This window comes from Danio rerio, chromosome 20, assembly GCF_052040795.2.
Source record: "Danio rerio strain M-AB ecotype USA chromosome 20, GRCz13ab, whole genome shotgun sequence".
Classification (NCBI taxonomy): domain Eukaryota; kingdom Metazoa; phylum Chordata; class Actinopteri; order Cypriniformes; family Danionidae; genus Danio; species Danio rerio.
Window position 1 is genome coordinate 22,558,888 of NC_141040.1, and position 26,934 is coordinate 22,585,821.

The 26,934-nt window shown below is 36.2% G+C and overlaps 1 protein-coding gene and 1 long non-coding RNA gene across 10 annotated transcripts in view; one reads left to right on the plus strand and one right to left on the minus strand.

Annotated features, from left to right (window-relative positions):
- Window positions 1–455: 455 nt before the first annotated feature.
- On the minus strand, window positions 456–7,157 carry si:dkey-155d18.1. Of its 2 annotated transcripts, XR_015518276.1 has the most exons (10): window positions 6,833–7,118; window positions 5,226–5,764; window positions 4,754–4,972; window positions 3,964–4,125; window positions 3,666–3,763; window positions 3,515–3,565; window positions 2,444–2,825; window positions 2,184–2,360; window positions 1,846–1,975; window positions 456–1,674 (listed from the first exon to the last, which is right to left on the minus strand). It is a non-coding gene; the product is annotated as a si:dkey-155d18.1 (long non-coding RNA). The 2 variants fall into 2 exon arrangements; XR_015518275.1 differs by having other exon boundaries at window positions 4,754–5,764; window positions 6,833–7,157.
- A 1,900-nt stretch (window positions 7,158–9,057) lies between these two features.
- The window catches only part of mtmr9 (myotubularin related protein 9), a 41,353-nt gene continuing 23,476 nt past the window's right edge, over window positions 9,058–26,934 (plus strand). For 7 of the 8 annotated variants that reach the window (XR_015517845.1, XR_015517846.1, XR_015517849.1 and 4 more), the window contains exons 1-7: window positions 9,058–9,103; window positions 11,320–11,525; window positions 19,488–19,596; window positions 20,676–20,801; window positions 22,034–22,207; window positions 22,295–22,512; window positions 25,718–25,879. Coding sequence is in view for 2 of the 8 variants with exons in the window: in XM_087297482.1 (XP_087153608.1) it covers window positions 11,344–11,525; window positions 19,488–19,596; window positions 20,676–20,801; window positions 22,034–22,207; window positions 22,295–22,512; window positions 25,718–25,879 (971 nt within the window). In the remaining 6 variants the exon portion in view is untranslated. Of the gene's footprint in view, window positions 9,104–11,319; window positions 11,526–19,487; window positions 19,597–20,675; window positions 20,802–22,033; window positions 22,208–22,294; window positions 22,513–25,717; window positions 25,880–26,934 lie in introns of those variants that run through there. The other variant, NM_001045070.1, reaches the window with a different exon arrangement.

A 26,934-nucleotide genomic window follows, 5' to 3' on the forward strand; every position in this document is an offset into this window, starting at 1 on the left:
CAGCTGTTGAAATAAAAGATTAGCCCAGTACACTATTTGTTGTATTAGTATATAATATTGTAAAAAAAAAAAAGACATTTGGTCTAACAATCAAACCTTCTCTGTGGTTCCATTTGGCTAAACAGACTCCACATTTTTGTTTTTCACCCAATAATAAATATTCTGTCATCTTTTACTCAGCCCTTACTAAGAGTTTCTTCTGTTATACACAAAAGAATATTTTAAAAAATGCTGGAAACCTGTAACTATTGACTTCTGTTGTATTTTTTTTCCTACTATGGACATCAATGGTTACAGATTTTCAGATTTCTTTAAAGAATCTCCTTTAGTGTTCAACAAAACAAAGAAACTCATAGATTTGGAACCACTTGAGTAAATAGTTTAGGGAGAACTATCTCTTTAACTGAGTAAGGAGTCGTTTAGAAAACTTACAGAAATGATGATCAGAGCTTCAATTTGATTCACAGGATTTTATTTGAATTATTGACAGCATATAAAAGCAATTCATTACAAAACAATTCAAAGAACAATACATTACAAAACAATTATGAATACTTGATTATAAAACAATCAGACTCTCTTATGAGAGAACACCAGATTCAATTATAAAGCAGAAAAAGTTGAGCAGATCTTTGATGAAACTTTAGAGGAGAAATCCAGTTCAGTTCAATTCATCTTCATTTCTATAGCGCTTTTATAATGTGCATTGTGTCAAAGCAGCTTAACATAGAAGTAAATTGAAACTGGGTCAGTCCAGTTTTCAGAGTAGAAGTTCAGTTCAGTTCAGTGTGGTTTAATTGTCAATGCTGAAAGTCCAAACACTGAAGAGCAAATCCATCGATGCGCAGCTCCACAAGTCCCAACCAAGCAAGCCAGAGGCGACAGCGGCGAGGAACAAAACTTCACCAATTGACAAAAGTGAAGGAAAAAACCTCGAGAGAAACCAGGCTCAGTTGGGCACGACCATTTCTCCTATGGCCAAACGTCTTGTGCAGAGCTGCGGTGTTTAATTACCATTATTGTCATTAATTGCTCACCTCATGTCCTTAGTTCATATTCATGTTTAGTTCATATTGAGAACAGAAATGAAAACATTTTAGATGAAATCTGAGTTCAATGTGTGCCTGTCACACTGCTGATGTATAACCCAGAGGCCTGCGCGACTTCCTCTGATTTAAACAAAGCGTGGGCACATCTGAGGTAAACGTCAGCAGTGGATACACATACAGTGCAGGACAGAGCTCTCATGATTTGATGATTAGATCTCAAATATTTTCATTTGTTTTCTGAAGATGACGAAAGGTGTCAGGGGTTTGGAGCTACAGCTGTAATTTCGAAGTGAAAATTCATTTATAAAACAAAAATAATGACTTGAGAAGTGCTGTACTGCACTGTATATGTGTTGCATTTGCTCACGCTGCTGACGTATAACCCAGAGACCTGCGCGACTTCCTCTCATTTAAACAAAGCGTGGGCACATCTGAGGTAAACGTCAGCAGTGCGACACACATACAGTGCAGGACAGAGCTCTCATCAATACACTCCACGACTGACAGTGAAGAAAAGGAAGGTCTTAGGGGTTTGGAATGACATGAGGGAATAATTAATAAGTTTAACAGTTTTGTGGAATGTCTGGAAATGCTGCTCTTCTCCTCCTCGCTTCTCTAGTGTTTTCTAAAAATGTAGAAAAACAATCAGAAACAACACAAAGTGATTTAAGCAGTAACATGGAGGGCTGTCAAATAAGACTTGAGACTCTAAAAAGAGCAGAAGAGAAAACACCAGGAATAGCATGAAGCAAAGAAAGAATGAAGATGTAGCTTTGTGCTCGGTGTGTTCCTCTACCTCCTCTTGTCTAGCTGCTGCGCAGGATTTGGGCTCGTTGGATTGAACCACTGGTGCTCTTCAACCTGATGTAACTGTAGCCGCTTCTCTGGATGGCGGACCAAACACTGGGAAATCAGCTCCAGGCATGCTGAAAAGTGTCACAGAGAGTGTGAAATATGTCTCAAGATTCATGAACGTGTTTAAATCTTACAACATCAAATGTTACAAAACATCCACAATTAAATAACTGTAATATCTACAGTGCCTGTAAGCATTATATTTCATCCTGTTTTGCTCGTGACTGACATATTTCATTCCGTCACCGAGGCTGAGATCGTTTTGAGGTGTCTGCTTACCTGAAGATAAGGTGAGGTCTGTCTTAAGTTTTCCAATGATTATCGAACGTGTGTTGGTAAAGGCCAATCGTCTGTGCAATATTTCATACAAGATGAGGCCTATTGTCCAGACGTATGCCGGGTTAGGAAAGAATGTGGGATCCCTCAAGATCTCAGGTGGTGTGTAAACTATGGCTCCTGTAAGAGAGACATTTTCAGAATTCAGTCATTTCATAAGACAATACTGTGACCAAAGAAACCAACACAAAATGCCAACTCGCCTCCATAATCACGGCTTTTGAAAGGTTCGCTGGTAATTGGTCGAGCACAACCAAAGTCAATCAGTTTGAGCTCTAATCGGGGTTGAATCACCAGGATGTTCCCCGCGTGGATATCACCATGGAAAACTCCACGCTCAGCGCAGAACTTGACGGCTTGGATCAACTGACGCATTAACCGGCGAGCTTGGTTTTCATCAATGCCCGATGTACGTCTGACGTAACGAGCCAAGATCTGGGATGACTCTGCGTACTCCAGAATGAGATAGAAGTCCTTCTTATTCTCAACCCAGTGGTGCAATCCGATGATGCTGGGACAAGTTGGGTCATTCATCAACCTGAGCATCATTGCCACTTCCGCAAGCACAGGTTCAGAATGACCATCCTAGAAAAAATAACAGATTTCAAAAATATTACCAAAGCAGAATGGGACAAAGTACAGTTACAAAAACTTGTCACTAAGTAAATAATAAATAAGCTCCATGCTTTGACACGTTTGCTTGTATTTGAGCATTTAGTCATGCAGTTTAAACTAAAAGAGGACTCCACATGCGTGTGTTCTGTCCGTCTCTGAGGCTAAGCACATGCACACAACAGCACAATCTCTCTTCAGCACTATTAAAGACATGAATGTATCATCTACACTCTGATAAATCAAGCACATCCCATGCTGCAAAAGTCACGTTACATGATTTCACTCATTTCCAGCTTAGTGCAGAAATGAATGCAGACTGCTTTACAAGGGGTCAGGATATGACGCAATGATCATTTTATCTCCATTAATGTTCAATGAATTTTCATAAACTCCACAGCCCTACATTCATGTGTTCAAAACTCATCTCTGGGTTTATTTCTTCTGCTGAACACAAAAGAAGATATTTTGAAGAAGGTTGAAAACCAGTAAGCATTGACTTTAAAAGGATTTTTTTTTTCTACAATGGAAGTCAGTGGCTACTTGTTTCCAACATATCTGCTTTTGAGTTCAGCTTAAAGTGGTCCAGACAGGTACGGGACAGGTGAAGAATAAGTAATTGCTCAGCACATTTTCATTTTTGTGTAAATTGTTCAACTTACAACATCGAGATAACGGTCCCGTTTACGCTTCTTGATTCGCTTCAGGGCAAACTGTGGAAAAACAACAACAAATGAAATTGAAGCCAACAAATGATTTATATTTAATAATCAGGAGGAAAATGTTGACTGAATTTAAAAAATAGTTCTTTACCTTTAGACTCTGATCAAATACGTGAGATACCAGATACACCTTGCCATAGCTTCCTTCTCCAATCAGGTCTTTTATTTCAAAAAGAGACATCGTAGATCCTGAAAAACAGAAAAAGAGCAAGGAGATTAACTTGGATTGTCTGATATGAAGCGGATCAAATAAATGACTCCAGTCCTTTGAATCTGGATCTAATGCAATGAGCTAAAAGCAGTTAACTTCCATGAGAAGTGCAGGAGTAAACTGATGACTAATTTATATAATTATGAATGACAGAAAATAGAAGGAAATGATGACTTACCATGAGTGAGCCCAGGCTCGGACTCTGGCTCGGGCTCAGGATGTGGTGTAAGATGCTGGACTATATCTGTGTCACAGCACAGGAAAGGGCGCCTTGCAGCCATCCATACTCTCTTAAAGAAAGCAGAGACTCTTTTGCCTTTCCTTCCCTTCTTGGGTTTTTCTAAAATGAAGAAAACAAACAGAAACATCTCCATGAACAGAGCTGCAGCGACAGTGCTCAGCATATTCATATAACCCGTACACCCCATTTTGAAAATTAATATTTTTATCCATTTCTCAGTGAATATGCGTAATAAATATTAATGCATTTGAACAAAACAGATTTATCAAACAGATATATTTATTAAAATTAAAGTTTAGTCACAGAACATCTTTGGAAATGGAAAGATAATAGAATTAAATTAATGCAAAAAACAAAACTACAACATTTCAACTACGTACATTGTCTATATTTTTTGTTTCTCTTTGATAATTCAATTTAATATTTTCCCCGAACATGAATTTGGGCTACTAATTTTAGAACTATTATTGAAAGTTATTTTGTTAGATAAGCTCCAGATTTGGCTTCAGTACTGACTAATGTTCATGCACAAATATAATATTGTGAAGCTTCCTACAGAAAATATGAATTTAAATGAGAGATTTGTGGCGGGTGTACTCATATATGTTTACCACTGTATTCATTGATACACAACCAATAGTACAACAATTGACACTGCCGGATTTATAAGCTAAAAACAAACAACAAAGCATCAAAAATAAAATGAACCAAATTCAGAATGACTCACCATCAGTCCCATCAATTTTACAGGGGTCTTGAACAGACGGAGGCGACTCAGGACAGGCCGAATCTGCATCCGTCATTTTCTTAATATTGGAAGGGCCATGGACACTGATTGGCTGAGGATCTTCCCAGATCTGGCCTGGCAGACACACCAGCTCAGTATCAACATGACCTGTAGGGGCCGTTGAGGACTCAGGACGGGCCGGATCTGCATTCTGTACATCTGCTGTTTGTTTAATCCTGGAAGGGCCCGGAACACTCAACGGCTGAGGGTCATCACAGATCTGGACTGGCGGATGCATCAGCTCAGGGTCAACATGATCTGCGATGGTCGTTGGCTTGATCCTGGATAATCCTGGAACAGCCAACGACTCGAGACGGTCGCAGACCTGGACTGGCGGACACATCTGCTCAAGTTCAACATGACCTGTGAAGGCTGTTGAGGACTCAGGACGGGCCGGATCTGCAATTGGCACATCTGCTGTTTGCTTGATCCTGGAAGGGTCCGGAACACTCAACGGCTGAGGGTCTTCACAGATCTGGACTGGCGGATGCATCAGCTCAGGTTCAACATGATCTGCGATGGTCGTTGGCTTGATCCTGGATAATCCTGGAACAGCCAACGACTCGAGACGGTCGCAGACCTGGACTGGCGGACACATCTGCTCAAGTTCAACATGACCTGTGAAGGCCGTTGAGGACTCAGGACGGGCCGGATCTGCATTTGGCACATCTGCTGTTTGCTTGATGCTGAAAGGGCCCGGAACACTCAACAGCTTAGGATCTTCACAGACCTGGCCTGGCGGACACACCGGCTCAAGATCTGCTGCATGTGCTGTGACGGTCCTGGAGGGACCTGGAACAGGCAGGTGTTTGAAATCGTCGATATCTGACCGTGGTTCAAAGGGAACCACTCTGTTCCGGTCACAGCAAAGGAAAGGGCGCTTTACCGCCTTCCATGCTCTCTTAAAGAAAGCAGAGACTTTATTCCCTTTCCTCCTTTTCTCTTGGTTTTCTAAAATAAAGCAAATGAACAGGGAAGTATTAGAAAACTCTTTTACCACAGGTTTAAAATAGACTTCTGTAAATTAGAAATATAAAAGACAAACACACAAAAGAAACAACAATAATAAATGTACAATTATAATAGAAAATTATTGAAAACTGAAATAAATTACGTGGAATTTCAAATAATTTCTATGACTTAAAATGACAAATACAAGCTGACAGATAGTCGGTAAGTCATAAGTCCAAATTCGACATCAGGAAAAATCCTATAAGCAACTATTTAGCGAAAATAAACATTTCACTCCTGCTCACACAAAATGCAAACTACTATAATAACTCACTTTTGAGTCAATATTCTGAGTTTTACCAGTTATAGTTTGAGCTATTTAACAATCACCATCACAATGTTTAATCAAATTTATGAAGCCTTATATTTTTTTGTCAGTGGGTGCTACATCTACATCTACATTCTTCCTCAAGCGCCACTTCTCCACCACTAAAAAACTAATGAAACTACATCAGCATTTTTCAGCTTTCCATTAGCAATCATCAAACTCAAAGTGAACTATTTCTCTTGCTCTGGATCTTCAGTCAAGAAATCTGTGAGTAAATTATAGCTTAAAACATTTAACAATCATTAGAACATTTAACAAGTCTTAGAAATCCAAATGAAAAGAGAAGTCTTGCTCCAGAAATTCAGGTACAGAAACAGAGCGCTAGACATTTATTTATTCATCACTGCTTGAACAAATTTAATGAAGACTTAAATATAATATTCTCACTCAGTTTGCTAAAATATAACAAATATTCCTCGACAACATCAAAAACTAAGACAATTACTCTGTAGATCTACACATAGGATTCAAATTGAAGTAGGCTAATACAGAAATGCTTCCCAAGACCATAACAGAAAAACACATTACAATGAAGAGACGTTACATATTTGACTCTTAAGTCTGTACACTAATAACCCTACATGGCGATATATTATTATTATTTTACTTTTTACTTAATAATTTACTGTAATATTAAATAATATGAGGGAATACAACGTTTTTGTAAACTTTCATCTCACCTGTTGGGCTTCTCATTACGGTTGGAGGTGTAAGAGAAGCCATCGTGTCACTCTGATGATTTTCGTTGACAAAGTCAGTCGTGATCGTATTAACTCGAGTAAAAATCACAGCTGACATATTATTTTCCATTTGAGATGCAAAACAAGTCGCTAAAGTCATTAAATCACTTCTCATTGACTTGTTCGTTTGTCACTCTGAGGAAATTCTGAACTGTATTCTGTCCCGTGACGTAACGGCATTCTATTCGTTCTATTTATTCGTCATCAAGTTCGTTGAGCGTGTTATGATATAAATTCTGGTATAGTCTAGATTGGATATGCGGCCGGTCGGAAGTGTGATATGCACATTAATAAAGCTGCATTTTTTTGACAATTATTAATATTTTATTTATTATATATTAATTTATTATTTAATTATTAATTTTATAACAATAATTCATATTTTTACAGTACTGTGAGGGTTGGGTTTAGGGTTGGGGTGGGGGTAGGCGTTAAAAAATACACTTTATTGGGTAATTTAATTGATAACCTAACTAATACTCGGTACAACTACAGATTTTACATTACTGTGACGGTTGGGTTTGGGGTTGGGGTGGGGGTAGACGTTAATAAAATACAACAAATGAAAAATTTAATAAATAATAGAAGTAATTCGCGTTAACTTCCGGCCGCAAACGTACCCGCTCTAGCAACAACCATAAATTCTGTCTGCATAAAGTGCATATAAAAACAAACCATCGCAATCTGTTGTTTGAGAGACGAGGCGACATTTGCAGAGCATTTCTGTGCGAATCCTGAGATTTCTGAAGCTGTTTGAGGATTTCTGAGAGAAGACTAATTTTAAAGAGCACAATTTCTTTATTCATTTTTTATTTCAGTTCTTGTTTTCTGATTATTTCATTAAACATTTGTTTTGCTGTACTGTAGCTTTGTTCTTATTTTTCCTTTTATTTATTTTTTATTTACTTTTATTTATTTATTTCATTTTATTTACATTTATTTACTTTGTTTTAAATTTATTTTCATATTTTATCTGTGTTTTCGTGTTTTATTGCCGGTTGGAGGAGATTGTCCATATCACACATGGTGAAGAAAGAGGAGGTGAGTGTTTTTAATTTGTCATGTGTTTGTCATTGGGGGGAATTGACCTTGTTTGAATAAGCTAATCGAGTGATTCCTGTCCATAGCTGTTTCATTGACAGAGACAACACAACTAAACTGAGTGGTGTAGCTTAAAGCGCATGGCAACTTGACGCAACCATGAACTAATTTTTCTTTTCCCCTCACTACATATCAAATTTTGCCTATACTCTTCATCACGAGGAAGACAAGGGGGAATCATTAATAAGTGTGTGTATTATTGGAGAGGTGTTATATCCAAATCATGTGCATTATAAGTGTGTAGACGTTATACATTAAAAAATACCATTAAATATATTTTTTGTACTGCTTCAGTGAACCTGAACAAGTATATTAAAATCTATTAGTTTCCCCTAGTTGTATTAGTATTTTTTTTAAAGTGTGCTTTAAATGCTTTAAAAATAAGTTAAATCTCTGTAGACTAGAAATAGATGTACTGTATATCATTTACTTAAAAATGTGGGCAATACATTATAGATTAATTTTATTTTTTAAATATCATTATGTTATTCTTATTTTTTAATTTAACAATAAGGGTGCGACCAGGTAGGGGGCCAACAAGACATTGTTCCCAGGGGCCTCTGAATTCTTCATCCGGGCCTGGTTATGCTCTCGTAATATGTCAAAAAAATATGATTACCTTGCAAATTTGCAACAGTTCACATGGCAGGAGGGATTTTTTATTTATTTATTATTATTATTATTTTTTTTTTTTTTACTTCAATGGTAAAGAAGTGTTGTGACGAGTGCTGTTGATTTACTTAGTGACAACTAGTAGATTTTTTTGGCATAACATACATGAACCAGACAGTTCAGTCAGGTTAAGTTCGGGACTCCTCTTAATAAACATAGTGCCTCAAAATATGCTCAATCTTTTGGTCGAGCAGGCTGTTCGATTTTTTATACAAGAAAAACAACGAAAGACTAAATTAAGAAATTTTGCCACATATTCTTAGAACACCCACCGCTATATCTGACATTTTCTGCCACAAAAATAAAACAAACCATAAAAACTGTCCTTTTCCCGTCACTTTCACCCAAACCAGCAGATGTCGATATTGGGTCAGATTTGTTTGCGGTTTGTTGTCAAGTCCAACAAAGGAGTGGAAGTCCAGGAAGTGGAGGAGTCAGGTGAGTTGAATGCTGTGTTTACCGCTGTTGTCTGATCTAAGAACATGTTTTAAGACGCATATTTAGCTCTTGACACGTTAAACTGCATCTGCAGATTTCTCACTGTGCCGTTTTTAGTACGAGCGTTTTCCCACCCATAGCCACGAATCCTGTCTGTTGTACTCCCAGTGTGATGACAGCGAACAGAAAAATATTAGACAAATGTATTAATTATGTCTTGATTATCATTTATAAAGGCACGCGGCTGTCATAATATAAACTGATTCAAGTAACGTTAAAATAGAGCAATGTGTCTTATTGTTTCTTCGTGTTGTCTCGGTATCGTCTTATTTTGCAACCTGTCCTGAATCATGTGAAAAAGGCAAAGACAATAATTATTTTCGTCTCATCAAATGCATCTAAATTACGTATTAATATTGAATATAATTAGTTGAATAAGTAATTGATCGTCATAAAATACGACCAAAATAATATTATATTATATTAGATAACGTTACATTATATTATTCATTCATTCATTTTCTTGTCGGCTTAGCCCTTTTATTAATCCGGGGTCGCCACAGTGGAATGAACCGCCAACTTATCAAGCAAGTTTTTACGCAGCGGATGCCCTTCCAGCAGCAACCCATCTCTGGGAAAAATCCACACACACATTCACACACACACTCATACACTACGGACAATTTAGCCTACCTAATTCACCTGTACCACATGTCTTTGGACTGTGGGGGAAACTAGAGCACCCAGAGGAAACCGACACGAACACAGGGAGAACATGCAAACTCCACACAGAAACGCCAACTGAGCCGAGGTTCGAACCAGCGACCCAGCAACCTTCTTGCTATGAGGCGACAGCACTACCTACTGCGCCACTGCCTCGCCTTATATTATATTATATTATATTATATTATATTATATTATATTATATTATATTATATTATATTATATTACATTATATTATATTATAGACCATTTCAATGTGGTCATGTCATCGACCAATGAACATTTCCTGCTTGTTCTCAAACTATTTCATAACTTTACCAAGAGGCAGTTTCATCATAACTTCACGTTAAAACAGCTATCGTAACATTTTTATCAATATGTGGCTTCTTTTGAATTCTCGTATGCTATAAAAATGACGAATGTAAAACAGGAAAATATGTTTGTACTATTGTTTTTGTTTACATCCCTAAAAATGGTCCATAGTAGAGGTGTAGTTATGCTGTTTTAGTTTTTTTTTTTGTGGTATTAATTGCCATATGTGTAACTGTAATAAACTTAAACGTCCAGTGCCTTTTATGAATATTCAGAATGTTGTATTGGCAGAGGTGTTCCTCACAGGCTCAATTTGTTAACATGAGTTAATTACATTGACAATCAAAACTTCTTGTAAAGCATTTGTTAAATTAGCTGATGTAAACTAGTTAATGTTTAATAAGTAATTAAAATGAATAGTTTTCACTATTTATTGTAATGGATTTGATAACGGATAGCATCCAGCTGTATTTTTTAAACTAACAGTAACATAACGCCTGATTTTTCCTTGCTGCTGCTGCTTATTTGCTTTCATTTTCTAGTCTCTTTCGCAGCAGTTCAGGCGAAGTGTTTAATAAGAAACCCAAGGCAGGAAATATATATTTAATCTTCAAAGAAAACATCTTAATATTGTAAAGGAATCATAAGTTTAATCCTATCTGAAGGTACGTGTAGTCTTGCACATTGGTTACCCTCGACAAGTCAAGATTTAATCAAGAAAAAAATCTCATCATCTCACATAGTGACTTTCATAACCGACAATAAAAATGGTGATGTTGTTTAACAAACACTGTTGATGTTAATGCATTAACTAATACTTTTGTAAAGTATTATCTATTGTTCTTTATTAATATTTTGCAAGTCAGTTTATTAAAAACATTTGTGTATTTTGAAAATGTATATACAATAAAGCAAAATACCAAATGTAGTGTTCGTTTTTTTATTGTTATAAAAGTAAAGTTAAAGTAACCCCTTTACAGCTTATGTCAGATATTACATTATATTATGTTAATATATTTTTATTAACTGTAATAAAATAATAATAAACCATCACATGCCTACTTGACATTTGCAACCAGAAATGACACATTAACAATCTTTTAAATAAAAACAACAGTAAAGTGGTACTGCAGTATTCATCACTGTTTCACTTAATGTTTTTGGTCTCATTGACTTCCCAGGATTGTTGAACCGCTCAAATCATCATGGAGTTTGCAGAGCTGATCAAAACTCCTCGTGTGGATGGGGTGATCCTCCACCGACCCTTCATGCCCACTGTGGAGGGCACCCTGTGCCTGACAGGACATCACATCATCCTGTCCTCCCGCCAGGACAACACTGAGGAGCTCTGGCTGCTCCATGCCAACATTGACTCTATTGAGAAAAGGTACCTCTGCCAATTTTTTATGTGGTTTCTTCTAAGATAGTAAAATAAAAAACTAAGATATTGCTATGGATTTTTTTTAAAATTGAAATTCAGTCTTGATTGTTTGCATAGTTATATTCAATTATTACTTTGGATGCTTAAAACCCAGCAGATTGTACTATTTTTCACATGTGACGTACCTACTGCTATCTAAAAATCTGTTTAATAGCAAAAAAATGTAAGAAGAAAAATATCAATTGCTCTGAATTTAAAATTTATAGTTATGTTCTTGAGTAAAATGGAATTATCATTAGCCGCATTTCCACTGTCGGGCCAGTGTGAGCCAGGGCTTTTATCGAGCCGGGCCAATCTCCCATGGAAGGTTGAGCAGTGAGGCTGAAATCATGTCGCGTTTCCACTATCGGGCAAGTAGCTCACAGCGCGTTGCGCAAACCCTGCTTCCAGATTGTCCCCCGAATCAAACGTCACACAACCCGCCCACTTTAGCGGGAATCAGGCAGACAAAGCACACCATCGCAACATATTGAACTCATTAAAATGAAGACAACCGAAACAAACAAACGACACATCACTGTACAGCATTACATTATATGTCTATACGCACAGGCCTGTGTGTTTCTGTTCATTATATTTGTTTACTCGCCGACCGACTGTTGTCATCGTGTATCCAGTGGTCTTACCACTAACAGAGGGACCCAGCGCAGTGAGCGCACCCATCCATAATATAGAACCACAGAAATTATCTGGTAATAACACGGTATGAAAGGTGTTTTATAACATCCTCGTTTTGATAGACGTCCTTAAACATTCAGCCCAAATGAGAGACCTAAAACATATTAATATTTCCCTATAGGCTATATGACAATTAATAGCTAATTCCCTTTATTTAAAGATGTTGCATATTATAAGGTGATCTTAAGTAAAGCAAAGTGTTAAGTGTTTCAGCACATAAGAACAAGTTATAAAATATAGCCTTTATTTCATTGCCCTCAGCAGATTTTATTTTTAATTATTTCAATAAAGCTTAGGCTACTTTTTCAAGATATGACACTATTGTTTTGAGCCATAAAAAATGGGCATGTCATTTGTAAAGTTTTATGTCTTTCTGTTGTATTTCTTCTGTGTATTATCTCCAAAATAAATAAAAAAAGAAAGAAGCCGGTAGCGGCATCAACAGAGCTGTCAAGCGAGTGCTCTTTTGCCGGTCTCACACTCACATACAGTACGCATGTATCATGCACAAACACACCTTTAAACTTGACAAAAAGTCTCGACAACCTTTACTTGCTGCTGTGTCTTTAATATGGTGTAAAGATTATTATGCGTTTTTGAAACATCAAGGAGGATGCAGCAAAGAAAAATCCCTTTTAAATGAAAACTTTTTTATTCTAAAAGGGAAACATAAGCGTGATCATAAGCAAAAATACCTCTAGCCTGTTTTATGGAATAGCATATCTTAAACTGACCAGCTATATGTTTTCTTTCCCTTATTAATTTATCTGTTTGACGTATGTACTCGTGTGCAATCGGAAAACTAGTTTAATGACGGCATGCCATCTTTACCAGACTCGGGCAAAGCCCGCCTCTCCTTTCACTCCTCCTCGAAGCCCCAGCTGGCCCTCTTTGGCTCAAGGAATTCGGCGGGCAGAAAAAGGCTGGCCGCTGGCCCCAAGAAAGCCTTGCTTTGGCCTGATTTTGCCCCGGAAGTGACAGTGGAAGCACGACTGGACCTGGCTCGCCCTGGCTCACTCGCTTCAAGCGCGATAGTGGAAACACAGCTATTTAGAGCATAAATAAAAAAAGATGCAATTTTCTCAGACATGTTCATAATAGTTTTTGCACAAAACCAAAACAGTGCAGACTTTTTGGAAATACATGCTTCAGCCTACACCTTTGTGTAGCCTACACCATTTGACTGCCATTTCCAGGTAAAATGAATTCTTTGCCAACAACGTTTGTTTCTTTTCACACTAGTGATATTTACAGGGATTTATTATTAATGAATAAATGATTATTTTCCTTCAGTTCTTTGCACAGCAACACAACTTAACAATGTTCATAATTTAAAGTTGAATGTACGCCAAACCCTACCTTCTTGTGGATGGTACAAGCACAAAAATCACAATGTAGACAGCACCCTCTGATGGATTTAATATTTAAAAACGTGCAACAAAACAAGAACCACATTTTAGGTTTCACAAAAAAAGTCGGCTGAGGCATGCTTTTTCAATTAGTCCAGGTTGTATTTGGTGGAATAACCCTGATTTTCAATCGCAACAAATGAAAACACTTTTTATTCTGACAAATTGTTACTTTCTGAAAAAAAAGCTCTAAATTACAGCATTTCAGTTTTTGAATTTCAGAAGAAATCTTTTTAGAAATTTACAGAAAAAAAACTAATTTTAACATTTTACACAACCACACTTACTTAAATACAGTTCATGCAGAGAAACTGACATTTTTACAAGTGGTCTCTTTATTTTTATTTGTTTATTTCTAGCTGTGCATTGCCAAATGAAATCAACTTCACCAGATGATTGAATAGCTCTAATTGGAAAGAATTCTAAATATATAAACAATTTCTCGTTTTATAGGGGATGTACATGTACATGTGCATAAAATGTAATAAGTAAATTAAAAACCTAGATAAATATAATAAAACAAAGACTCAAATAAAACCAACAGTGCATTATGTTATTGTCATGACCTTAAAACATATGCAGTTGATAAGCTCTTTGCTAATTGAACTTTGCAGTAAATCCACAAATCATTGTTCTTGACTGTGAGGTCTGCTCAACTATAATCCCCTACTTGACATTGCATATCCTGTGATGTGAAAATTCAGTATTGCTATAGCTAGTAAAATGTAAATATGAGAAAATGTATTCACGAAAATGTAAGTTCCAAATAATCAAAAGATTGATCGTAAGTCTAAATAAAAAAGCAAAAGTCTGTAGTAGTTGATGTCGTTGGTGTAGTGGTAGTAGAAGTAGTAAAGATGTCGTTGTTGGTGTAGTAGTATCAGTAGTAGATGTTGTTGATGTAGATATTGTAGTAGCAGTGATTGCGGTAGTAGTAGTAGACGTTTTTGTATTAGTTGTAGCAGACGCTGTAGTAGTATCAGTAGTGGTAGTCATTGTAGTAGTATCAGTAGTAGTAGTCATTGTAGTAGTATCAGTATTAGTAGACATTGTGATACCTATAGTCGTTGTTGTGGCTGTAGTAGAAGCAGTAGTAGTTGTAATATAAGTAACTTTCTGTAGTAGTAGTAGTTGGTGTAGTACTTGTGATTTATTATTATTGTGAGTTATTATTACTGTTGTTCTTTTGTTTTACTGTCATTATTACCATCATACATTACTAAGCATTGTTGTTACTCCTTACCACTGGTTTCTTTCTATCTGTTTTACTTATATCTGCGATACTTGCTTCATTTATTGACTGTTATTGTTCCTTATGTACTCTGACCTGTTGACCAAGTTACCTTTACATACACACACACGCACGCACACACACACACACACACACACACACACACACACACACACACACACACACACACACACACACACACACACACACACACACACACGCACGCACCTACCAATCCCTGACTATATTGTTGTTGTTTTTGTTTTTTTAATGTTTCTTTGTTTTTGTATAATCCCAATTTATGTACTTTTTTGCATATTCTAATAAAAAAGAAAAGAAAAATGCATTCAAGAAAAACTACAAATTAAAATGATTACACTGCTTTTAGCTGGGACAACTATATGTGATGTTAAAGCAGAACAAGACAGGCTATTAATCTTTTTTCTGTGTGCAAATCTGTCTTAATTTAAAGGATTTCAATAGAGAGAGGCACAAAACACAAATGCAAAAAAGAAAGACGCACAGCATGCAGCGCTCCAGAATGAAAAGAATCTAGCAAGATAAAGTTCTTTTGTGCAAAACCACAGACCTTTATCTGCACATAAAGTATAATAAAGGGAACAGTGAGGGATCTAGCAGAGTTTTATCATGCTGAATGAGTGACAGCCGTAGCAGACAGAAGAGTTAATTTAATGACTTAAATATTTCTCAATTTTTACATTATGCGCTTGAATGGCTTTGGAGGACTTGCAATATGTGCAAAACTTTTCTGTTTAATGTCATTTATTTTTTCTGACTTGTGGAGCACAATAGTAATAAATATTCATATGCACAGCGTCAGTTCTGTTCAGAACTTCTGACTCGTACTCATTTTGGCAAAGAATAGCAGTATTGGGCCAATACAAGCACCAAATATTGGATCAGAGCATCTCTAATCATAATTTTATACTGTGTTTATGCTAATATATAATGTTTTATCACCTTCCATAAATATTGTTTCCTCGACATGGTCAGACTGTATGCTTTGAAACCATCAGATTTTTACACATTTCAAGACTTTTCGTCCAGTAAACAGCATGTCACAAAGAAAAACTGTTTCAAGAAGGAAGAAAAGTTCACTCATATGAAATAAAAGGCACATAAATAAATAAATTAATGAAAAAATTGTTTAACACTTTATTTTTATAGTACCAATTCCCACTATTAATTACTCTCTTTATTACCTGCTTGTGGCTGTTTGTTAGTATTTATTTAAAGTGTGGCTTTGTTCTATGTTCCAAAATTCTATTGCTAATTATTAATAAGCAGCCAGTTAGAGTTTATTGTGCTAAATGTCTTAGTTAATGCTTTGCTAATAGTGAGAATTATACCTCAAAATAAAGTGTTACCATAACATATATTCTGTGTATGTGGAAACAATTATATATAGAATTCTCTGCATTCACTTTTTTAATGCATGTGTTGTCCAAATATACAATAATAATAATAAAAATCAAATAAATGATAGAGTATTTTTTATAATTTTTTTGTTTGGCATAAAATGTAAACAAAAGTGCCATATTAAAAAAAAAATCATATTAATATCAATAACTTCAGAAGAGTTAAGTAATCAATATGTGGTGGAATAACTGGACTTTCATTGACAACAAGTAAAAAGTGTTATTGTGAGCATTTTCTTTATATAATAACATATCTTTTGTAATAATAAATTAATCAATTTAATATTTTTGTTGACTGAAAGTTTGGATCAGAAGGTTTTTTCTAAATATATATATATATATATATTAGGGATGTAACGGTATCAGAATTTCACGGTACGGTAATACCTCGGTATGAATGTCACGGTACGGTATTTATTGAATCATTTACAGGAAAAAACAAAACTTATGAAAATACTCCAAAAAAGTGCCAAAAGTGTCAATGACATACAAATTAGCCATCTATCTGTAAGCTTTGAAACAGGAACTTCAATTTTAATAACAAAAAATTATTAAACCATGTAAAAATAATAAAGTTTCAATTTAGTATTGTTGAAAACTCATGACATTCAACATTTAATCACACTCAGCCCATCTACACAGATGAGAGCTCTGCTAGTCGGACTTCTCATCAAGCATCTCCCGCTGGATCTAATCTCACTATATTTAATTATTAAACGGGATATTTCATTTATCTTGTTGTCTTTATCTAACGACATATTCCCTGACTTTGGTCATTGGAATCTATTACTTGTTCTCAGGTAACGTGTTTTGGCTGAGCGCAAAATGATTAATGATTAATGTAACCACGTACATTCTGTATATTGACTGATCGCTTGCCTTTATTTCCTATAATGTATAAACTTATTGTATGTTATACTTTTAAAATGGCCATTATCGATTATTAAAACAGATACTCAGCAAAAGAGAGGCTGTGTTTCGTATTTTCACTGAAATTGAAAGGAGGCAGTGTTGTTATCGGCTCCGTTTTGTTATAAATATCCACACAGTGAAGATGACGCTCATCTTATGCAGCACGACGCCTCAACATGTCTGCTGTCTAAGTTGCTAATATTAAAATGAAAATAGGCAGTTCCTTAAATCATGTTTACATTTTATTGTTAATAAAGTGAAACAACGAAGCCAGGGTGATGTGAATGAAGTTATAAAGTACACTGTTCCCTTTGAAGATTTACCCGTGTCCTCGGTATAGTCTGCTTTTCCATATCAAACTGAGAAGAAGAGACTGCAGCCTTGATCAAACTTGCGAAGTCTGAACTTACACGGAGATGATGCAGGACTGAACTGTGCGTGTTAGGCTACTTAATATTCAGGAAAAGCACCAATCAGAGAGGCGAATGTCTGCAGCCCCGCCTCAGTTTTCAGATGTCTCCGTTTTCCATTATCCACACTGAGACATTATCCACACATTTCGAAACGCTCCGTTTTCGGCGCTCGAGAGCTCTTTTCATCCCCGCTTCTAGCAGCACACTCCATTTCCGCATTACTGGATCTGTAGCGACAACAGACCGCAAGGGATGATGGTCAAGCAGGGGCTGATGGGTATTGTAGTTTTCGCTACCTCCCGTTCGCTTCATTCGCCTAAGCAAATTTTCTCAGAAGACCTATAGTTTTACCGAGTCATGCGACTTCGGTAATATCGAAAAAAATTAATATTGCGGTATGACGGTATTTACAATACCGTTACATCCCTAATATATATATATATATATATATATATATATATATATATATATATATATATATATATATATATATATATATATATATATATATATATATATATATATATATATATAACTAATATTATAATGCTGTAAGTATTCTACTGTAATAACATACTAACAGCAAAACTGTCTATTTTATATTAAGAAGAAATGTTTCTTAAAGGGTCATTTAACCTTTCGGCTCTTTCTGTTCAAGTCTACCTTAGAGTAGACCTCAAAAAAAATAAAATGCTTCATGATGGCCGTGGAGCACTGTGAGAAAAGGATGAAGTGGCTGTGGCCAGGAATAAAAGAGGGGAGCTCACAAAATGAGACCCAAACCATGAGGAGACGCATGATTTTTTAGTTTACAAAGTTAAAATGCAAAGAAATAAACTGTAATTTAATGTCCTACTACATTTGTTATTCGGAATTTCATATACACATAACCACAATTTGTTATATAATTATAAAGATAATCATGTAAACACTACAAATGAGGAGGATTTAGACAGAGGGAATAGCAGTGCAGCTGGTCTCTTTCCCTGTCTATTCCAACCATTAGCCCTGCCGGTAATCTCTAGAATTTTTAAAATAGGCGAACATGGTAGCACGGATATAGGTGTCGTGTTGGCAGACGCATAAAGGCGTGAATGTTAACAAACTCAACTGATAAAATAAAAGTCTGCCATTCTTCAATTCTCATACAGCTCTCCCGACAAAACTGCTTGCTGCAAACCAACAGCTTTGCTGTATCGGCCCTGACAGCAATGCGGGGAAAAACATGCAACAAACCCAGTGAATCATGGAAACAAACACGTACGACCCTTCATGAATGGCTAAATATTGCTTGATGTGTGCGTACATGGTCTCACCCAGTCATTGGGTGTCACAGCTTGGTAGGTCTACCTTGCCTTCGGAAAGCACGTGCTCTCATGAATACTTAAAAAGCAGGTCTTCTCATATCACAAGAAAACTCCCCTATGAATAATAATGATCAGCCGACACGTCATCACTCCACTAGCAGATTTGCGATACATCACCGATTTTGATCCTGCCCCAAAAATTATTTTAAACCGGAAGATGAAATTACCTGACAAAAGCTCAAAACTATCCAGTTTACCCCACAATTAAAGCTAACAAGTGCTAATGTTTTCGTAACTGATGCTCAACACACACAAAGCTGTTAAAATCTCAAAAGAGTACTCCAGGGTGTTTTAAACCTTTAAGCACAACACCAAAAAAAATTGTTTTTTAAAGGATTATTTAATACTGAATACTGCAGTAATGAATGACACTTTTAAAACACAGTCAAATAATCACATATTTTAAATTGAAATAATATTTCACAATATAACAGTACATTTCACTGTACATTTGCACAGGTTTGTCGGGTCTCTGGGAACGATTATTGTCAAATGTAAAGACCTGCGAGTGATTCAGCTGGACATCCCAGGCATGGAGGAGTGTCTTAATATTGCCAGCTCAGTTGAGGTAAGAATGCACGTATTCTCACTCTTAAAAATAATAAGGAACTAGGAGTAACCGTTGTTAAACTGTAAACAGTCAGTGAAGTGTTTACAGTGTGTGCTTTTGGGGATGTTTTCATCCACTACAAGGTGATTTTTTTTGAGTCTTAATTTGGCGATAACTTTCTCTGTGTTTCAGCAAATAGAATGATTTTTGGTTGCAAGCATTATTTTGACATAAGGCTTTGTAAGTTTTCAACAAACCAACAATAATCTCTGGGCAAATTTACTACACTTCCGTTATGTTGAAGGCTGTTTTTGTCTTGTTGACTTCCATTATAATGACTTTTTTATTGTTAACCATGACACCATATTATCATGGATTCTTGATTGTTGGTGGTTTACCTATGTTGGGAAGAGGTAAAATTGGCAATATTTACTGCATGATTATATTCTGTCATGGCTTTACAATTAAAATTGCAAATTGTTATTATAATGAAAGTCAATGGGGGCAAAACAGCCACTAGCATAATGAAAGGGTAGTACATTTAAACAATACAAAACGGTTTGAAATAAAATAATAATAAAATAAAATGAGGTGTACAATGAGGTGTTATTTTTCTCTTCACAGTTTAAATATTAAAAGTTAATTAATTAAAACAAAAAAAATAAAAACTTTTAGCAGACCACGAATATTCCAAAATAACTGAAACATGTCTTCCCACAGCAAAAATAAGGATATTGAATATTACTGTTTTGTTAGGAATACTAAGAGAAAATAATCTGGAGGAATATCCTCAGAAGAGCCGCAAATATGCTTATGATACTAATGTTACAACACAAAGTGTACAATTATTTTCATTATGGAAAACAAATTGGGTCTCAAAGCATGTACCTTTCATTCAGTTTTCACTATGGAAATGGCTTATTTGCTTCACAGCCTTAATATTCAAAATGATTTGTTTCAGTTATTGAATTATTTTAGTTATTTGAATGGAAGTTCCGTTGTGCTGACAATAACACATTTGGTTGATGGTAACCTGAACATTTTCTAGTGATCAGTGTAGGCTGTCAGTGTTTATGTTATGAGGATCTCTCCTCCAGGCTCTGTCCACGCTGGACTCTGTGTCTCTGATGTACCCGTTCTTCTACCGTCCGCTGTTCGAGGTCATTGAGGACGGATGGCAGTTGTTCGTACCAGAAGAGGCTTTCAAAGACCTGGAGTCAATGGTATTGTTTTATCTCTGGACGTCATGACACTGAGGTTATCAGAAAAATTTGGACAGCTTCTCAGTGTATCAGTGTTCAATTTTTTTAGTTAAGATCGTTCTCTATGTGAACCAGCAGATCAAATCATGCTCGTATTGCATAAATGCGATCTTGTCTTGTAATAATGCGCTCACCACATTTCTCCATTTGTCATTGAAATAACGCTATAGGTAGTTGGTAGATTTGTGTAAAGGTCTGCCGCCACAGCTGGAAAAAATCCTAGAGGAAACACTGCACTGTAATTAAAAAGCTTGATTTTATTTGATAAATGTTATTGTTCATGTGAAATATTTGCAATATAGTTTATTTCTGTGATGCGAAGCTAAGTTGTTAGCATCATTAGTCTTCAGTGTCATGTGATATTCAGAAATCATTCATATGCTTAACATGCTGCTCAAGGCATTTCTTATTTTATCAATGATTTGTGCAAGCTGCAAATCAAATGTATTAATTTATATCCAAAAATCCTACAACTTCAAGCTGATGATACTGTAAATCTGTAAGTATTTCAAACTGCTTATTGGCTCATAATTATTTATAACAATACATTGAGAATACAAGCAAGACTTGCCTGCTGACAAGACTTGCCTGCTGTTGATTTTTAGGATTTCCACTTAAAAAAAGTCAACATTTTCTAAACATCTAAAGTTTCGCCATGATGACTAAGAAATATTTCCTACACATAATGTTATTTTTGTTTTTATATCTTCTTCTTCTTTTTCTACTTCTTCTTTGCCACATTTTCAGTGACAAAAATATTTTCAGTAGTTAATTTTGTATCAGTTTTCCTGAACTTTTATTGTAATTTTTTATTACCTGAAATAAAATAAATGTTTTATTGATACTTTATTTGTTTACATTTTATGCTTTAGCCCGGCTTCCATCCTAACGTGAAGCAAAATAAAAAAAAAGTGAAGCTGCGTTTTTATCAAGTCACTTGGGTGTGACATTCGCTACGTTTATTCGTCAAATAAGTTTTCATCTCCCATTATTGGCATTAACCCTTTTTCAAGTCCAAACAAACCTCTTTGAGTTTAACACCACCTTAAGCAAACATTAAAGCTTTTTTGTTAAATTTTATTGAAAATGTATCCTTTATCATTGTTTCTCCTGGGATACTTTAAAATCCACATTAACACAGTGATGTAAATCCAGCTAGTGTCTGTTGTAAAGTTTCTTCTGTTCTCTCTCAGACAGATGAATGGAGACTGAGCGAGGTAAATAAAGACTTCAGCGTGTGCCCGTCGTACCCGTCTCTGCTGACTGTGCCCAAAGACATCGATGATGAAAGCCTTATCAAAGCTGCTTCTTTTCGTCATGGCGGCCGTTTTCCTGTGCTTAGCTACTACCACAAGAAGAACGGCATGGTCAGAAATGCTCTCTGTGTTAATGTTGTTCACTCAAGTGTAGACCTGTGTAATATCTGATAATGTGCTCTTATCTGTGGTCATCAGGTGATGATGCGAGCAGCACAGCCGCTGACCGGAACCAATGGGCGACGCTGCAAAGAGGACGAGAAGTTGATCAACGCCACGCTCTGCGCAGGGAAACGTGGCTACATCATCGATACACGTACTATAGCTGTCGCGCAGCAGGCTAAAGCTCGCGGAGGAGGATTTGAACAAGAAGCGAACTACCCGCAGTGGAGGAGGATCCATAAAGCCATCGAGAGGCTAGTATCCGATTAATCTTTATATATTTGTATAAATTTTTGTATATTCCTGTATTAATTTTTATTTATTTACATTTATTTGACTTGGTTTATATATATATGAGCAATATCACACGAGTAGCAGTGCAACGTGGCTGTATATCATCACTCGTGGGACACAACGCATGCCTCCCACCAGTGCAGCCACATCGCACTGCTATGAGTGGGATATTGTGTTTGTACAGCAGTTCGACTGCAAAATCGTGTGTATAAAAAAAAGAAAATCAAACACAGAGAGTCTCAAAAGCGTTTTGTAGAAGAAACTCTGTTCTTCCACCATTCCTTCACATCTGCTGCTGACATCAGAACAGCAAAAACAGTTGCTCATTCACTAACGTCACTTTAGTGCTAGGGTTTGAATGATTCTCTAGCGTAATGTCTGTAGTGATGTTATAACAGGTGATTTTGCTCACATTTTAAGATTATAAGGCTGAACGGTGTAAAATGCCATCAATCTACAGACATATCTGCCAGTATTTTTGTTGCAATCGGGAGACTTTCATTAATACGCACGTGAATGCATCAGACCAAAAACGGAAGCTTGTGCGACAAGTTTCACCGTTTGCTGCATTGCAAAGTTCAACCTTGGTGAACTCTGACCTGTGAAATCGCATCACTTGACTGAGTGAGACCAATCGAGTATCAAAACATGACCTCTCTGGACAGAAATTTAAAACATGAACCAATCTCTTGCTTTTTTAAATGTCTAATCATTAGGGATGTAACGGTATCAGAATTTCACGGTACGGTAATACCTCGGTATGAATGTCACGGTACGGTATTTATTGAATCATTTACAGGAAAAAACAAAACTTATGAAAATACTCCAAAAAAGTGCCAAAAGTGTCAATGACATACGAATTAGTCATCTATCTGTAAGCTTTGAAACAGAAACTTCAATTTTAATAACAAAAAATTATTAAACCATGTAAAAAAATAAAGTTTCAATTTAGTATTGTTGAAAACTCATCACATTCAACATTTAATCACTCACTCACTCACTTAGATAGAGATGGGTTTTAAGGAAAATTATCATATAAATATAATCTGGTAAAAGCTGGTATCTCTGGGCATTTACAATGTCCCCTGCAACAGAAAAAACCCCTCTCATTTGGGACTGAGGTTTCTGGAACAGAGAGATATGACTTGGCTCAGGTTGACAGTAGTGGGTAACGTTGTGCATTGTCTTTCCCCCACTTGAGAGGACAAGCCATGAGTGAGATAGAGATCTCATGTCTGCATCAATCTGAACAGTGTGCTGTGTCACACCCCCCATCCCGCCCTTCAGTAGGCGCGCGACAACACCGCTCTTGAGTATGCGCGCTCAACCCCCCCTTCCCGCTTTACAGTACGCACGCGACAACACAGCTGATCAGAACGTGCGCGACAACACAGCTGATCAGAACGCGCGCAACAACACCGCTATTCAGTACGCGTGCGGCGACAACACCCGCATCAGGTTCGATCATTTCCAGCTCTTTTTGATGCCCGCTTCTAGCAGCACACTCCATTTCCGCATTACTGTATCTGTAGCGACAACAGACCGCAAGGGATGATGGCAAAGCCTGGGCTGATGGGAATTGTAGTTTCCGCTACCTCCCGTTCGCTTCATTCACCTGAGCAAATTTTCTCAGAAGACCTATAGTTTTACCGAGTCATGCGACTACGGTAATATCAAAAAAAATTAATATTGCGGTATGACGGTATTTACAATACCGTTACATCCCTACTAATCATCTTGTTAATTCCCGCCCATTTTCACAGTGCCATACTGCAAAGTTTTACAAGTTCAAACTCTAGTGTGACTGCAGTATTAGAAAGTCATTTATCTGTTTAATAATGATTTGATCAGCTGTAGTTTGAAATTGTGCTGTTTTTCTCTTAGGACTTATTTTATGCTTATTATCTTTGAATGAACATCGACAACTGTCTTTGCTTAATGACAGGCTAATGGCTGCCGACGTGATGTCTCTCAGAAATTATTATTTTAAAAATAGGCACTATTCTTATAAATAAACTGAATAGTTGCAATCTAAACAACTACATTCTCGACTTAAAAGCCTCAAAGGTACATTATGTTGTCCAACAGCAGCAATATTTGTCAAGCTGTAGAGTGTTTTGTGCTTGTTGCTGTGTGTGGGCGGAGTAATACACAAGGGTTAAGAGGGTGGAAGAGTGCTGTTACTGGCTGAATATCACACGGCTGTCAGCCAATCAGATTCAAGAACCAGACAGAACTGTTGTATAAATAATAATATGTAATTTTGTCATTATTAGTGTTATATTTCTTAACTTTCTGTGAAACAAAATTATTATTTATTTATTTTATTTATTTATTTTAGTTTTTTGTAGCTTTAATCTTTATAGCTTTTAATCTTTTTTTTTTTTTTCCCAAAATGCCTATATAGTTTTTATTTTTGGTTTAACAGTTCTGCTTATGAATGTGTTGAGGTCCCGTCCACATAGCAACGTATTTATATCAATCCACAAAGGTTTTATATGGTTTCGAACTTTCGTTCACAAAACATTGCCGTTGTCAGAGTCCTGAAATTGGTATTTGTGGCATTTCTTGTATTGTTTTGTGGTGTCTCGCTCTGAGTTATTCAGCAGTGTTGCCAGGTAGAAATGTAGTTTTTTTTATCATGTATTAACATAAAACATCTTATCTAATGTTTGTATTCAATTGTTTGTGGTTTTTAATAATTGTTAATTTATAAATTAAATGTTTTTGCCACGAAAATTGCTTTTGTTGCTGATAATTGGCATTAAACAATAAAAATATGATATAATATTTGTGGTTTCTGTGGCTGAATCACATTAAAGGAGAAGCGCAGCAAATATGTACAAATAAACTGTTATTTAATATAAAACAGTGAACAGTTTTCTGGCAGGCCAAAATGTGGAAAATCTATAGCAGATTAAAAAAAGATGTCAAGTTTCTCTAAATTTTATACCGTTTGCTTGGTTTTGTGATTCTGTAATTGCTAAATTCTAGAGACTGCTCAAAGGTTGCCTTCTTTTTTCATAATACATTGAAATTCATCTTCTTAGTAAGTGAAAGTGTTGGGAAAGTCAGGATATTTCACATTTGACTTAGAGAGGGACCCTGTGAATCACAAATGATCTCTGTAAGTGTGACTATAATCTGACCTGTGTTCCTCCACAGATCTAACATCCTGCAGGAGAGCCTGATAAAGCTGGTGGAGGCCTGCAATGATCAGTCTCACAACATGGACCGCTGGCTCAGTAAACTCGAGGCCTCCAACTGGCAGAGTCATGTCAAAGAAATCCTGACCACCGCCTGCCTGGCTGCACAGTGCATCGACAGGTACATCTGCTGATGTGTCTGTCTGTCTGTTCTTGTCCATTATTAACACAGTTCTGCAGACGCCATATTGTGCAGCTGTGTTAATTACTGTTTTAGCGCTGTTCAAAGTTAATTAGAAAAGCTGCCGTCTCCCTATTTGCCACTACGTTTGTTGCAAAGCTCATTGTGTCGATAATTAGTGCTGTTGTCGTGCTGTAATCATCATTATGTTAATACCACTCCGGCACTGCTGTTTTAAATGCTGCTTTTGGTGCACAGTTCATTATAAGGTTTGTAGTGCTAGAAGTAAATGTGTTAAATAATCTTAAAATTGAGTGCGCTTTGAGACTGGGATCGGGGGAAGTATTTTTAAGAGCAGAGATGTCCAAACTAGGTCCCACGGGCCAAAGTTGGCCCATGGTAACTTTTGATTTGGCCCACCATCCTATCTGAAAATGGTTTAGAGATTATCATTTCTAATTTAATGTAACTTTTTATTTGTTTGTTTTATTGTTAAGCTACCAAAAAAGCTGAAGTTAAACATTTCAATGTAAACGGTGTAAATTAATCAGATTTAGTTAGAAATGTACACACAACGGACAGAGGACAATGCAGAGACTTTGGTGAGCGAATCAAGACAAAGGGAGATTCTGCTTGATTAGTATATTCAGCAATGAGCTCCACTGTGTTTTAAATATGGTTGTTGTTATTTAAATAATTTATATCTAAAAAATAATGTATACTGCATCAGTTAATACAGTTTAAAGTAATGTTTTCTTTTTCTTTTTTAATGTTATGAAATGAATAAGAAAATTACCCATGGCAACTTTAATGTAAAACTAGTTTGGTATATTTATCTTTGGCCCATGGCTCTCGATGATATTTGGTTTTTGGCCCTTCATACCAAAATTTTTGGGCACCCCTTGTTGTTAATAGTTCGCATATTATTTATAATAGTTTTCAAATTTGCCACTTTTTGAGGTTTGGAGTGGTCTTTACTAGAGATGGACCAATTGCAATTTTTTTACCATTAAAATTTCTGACTTTATGTACAGTTGCAATCAGAATAATTAAAC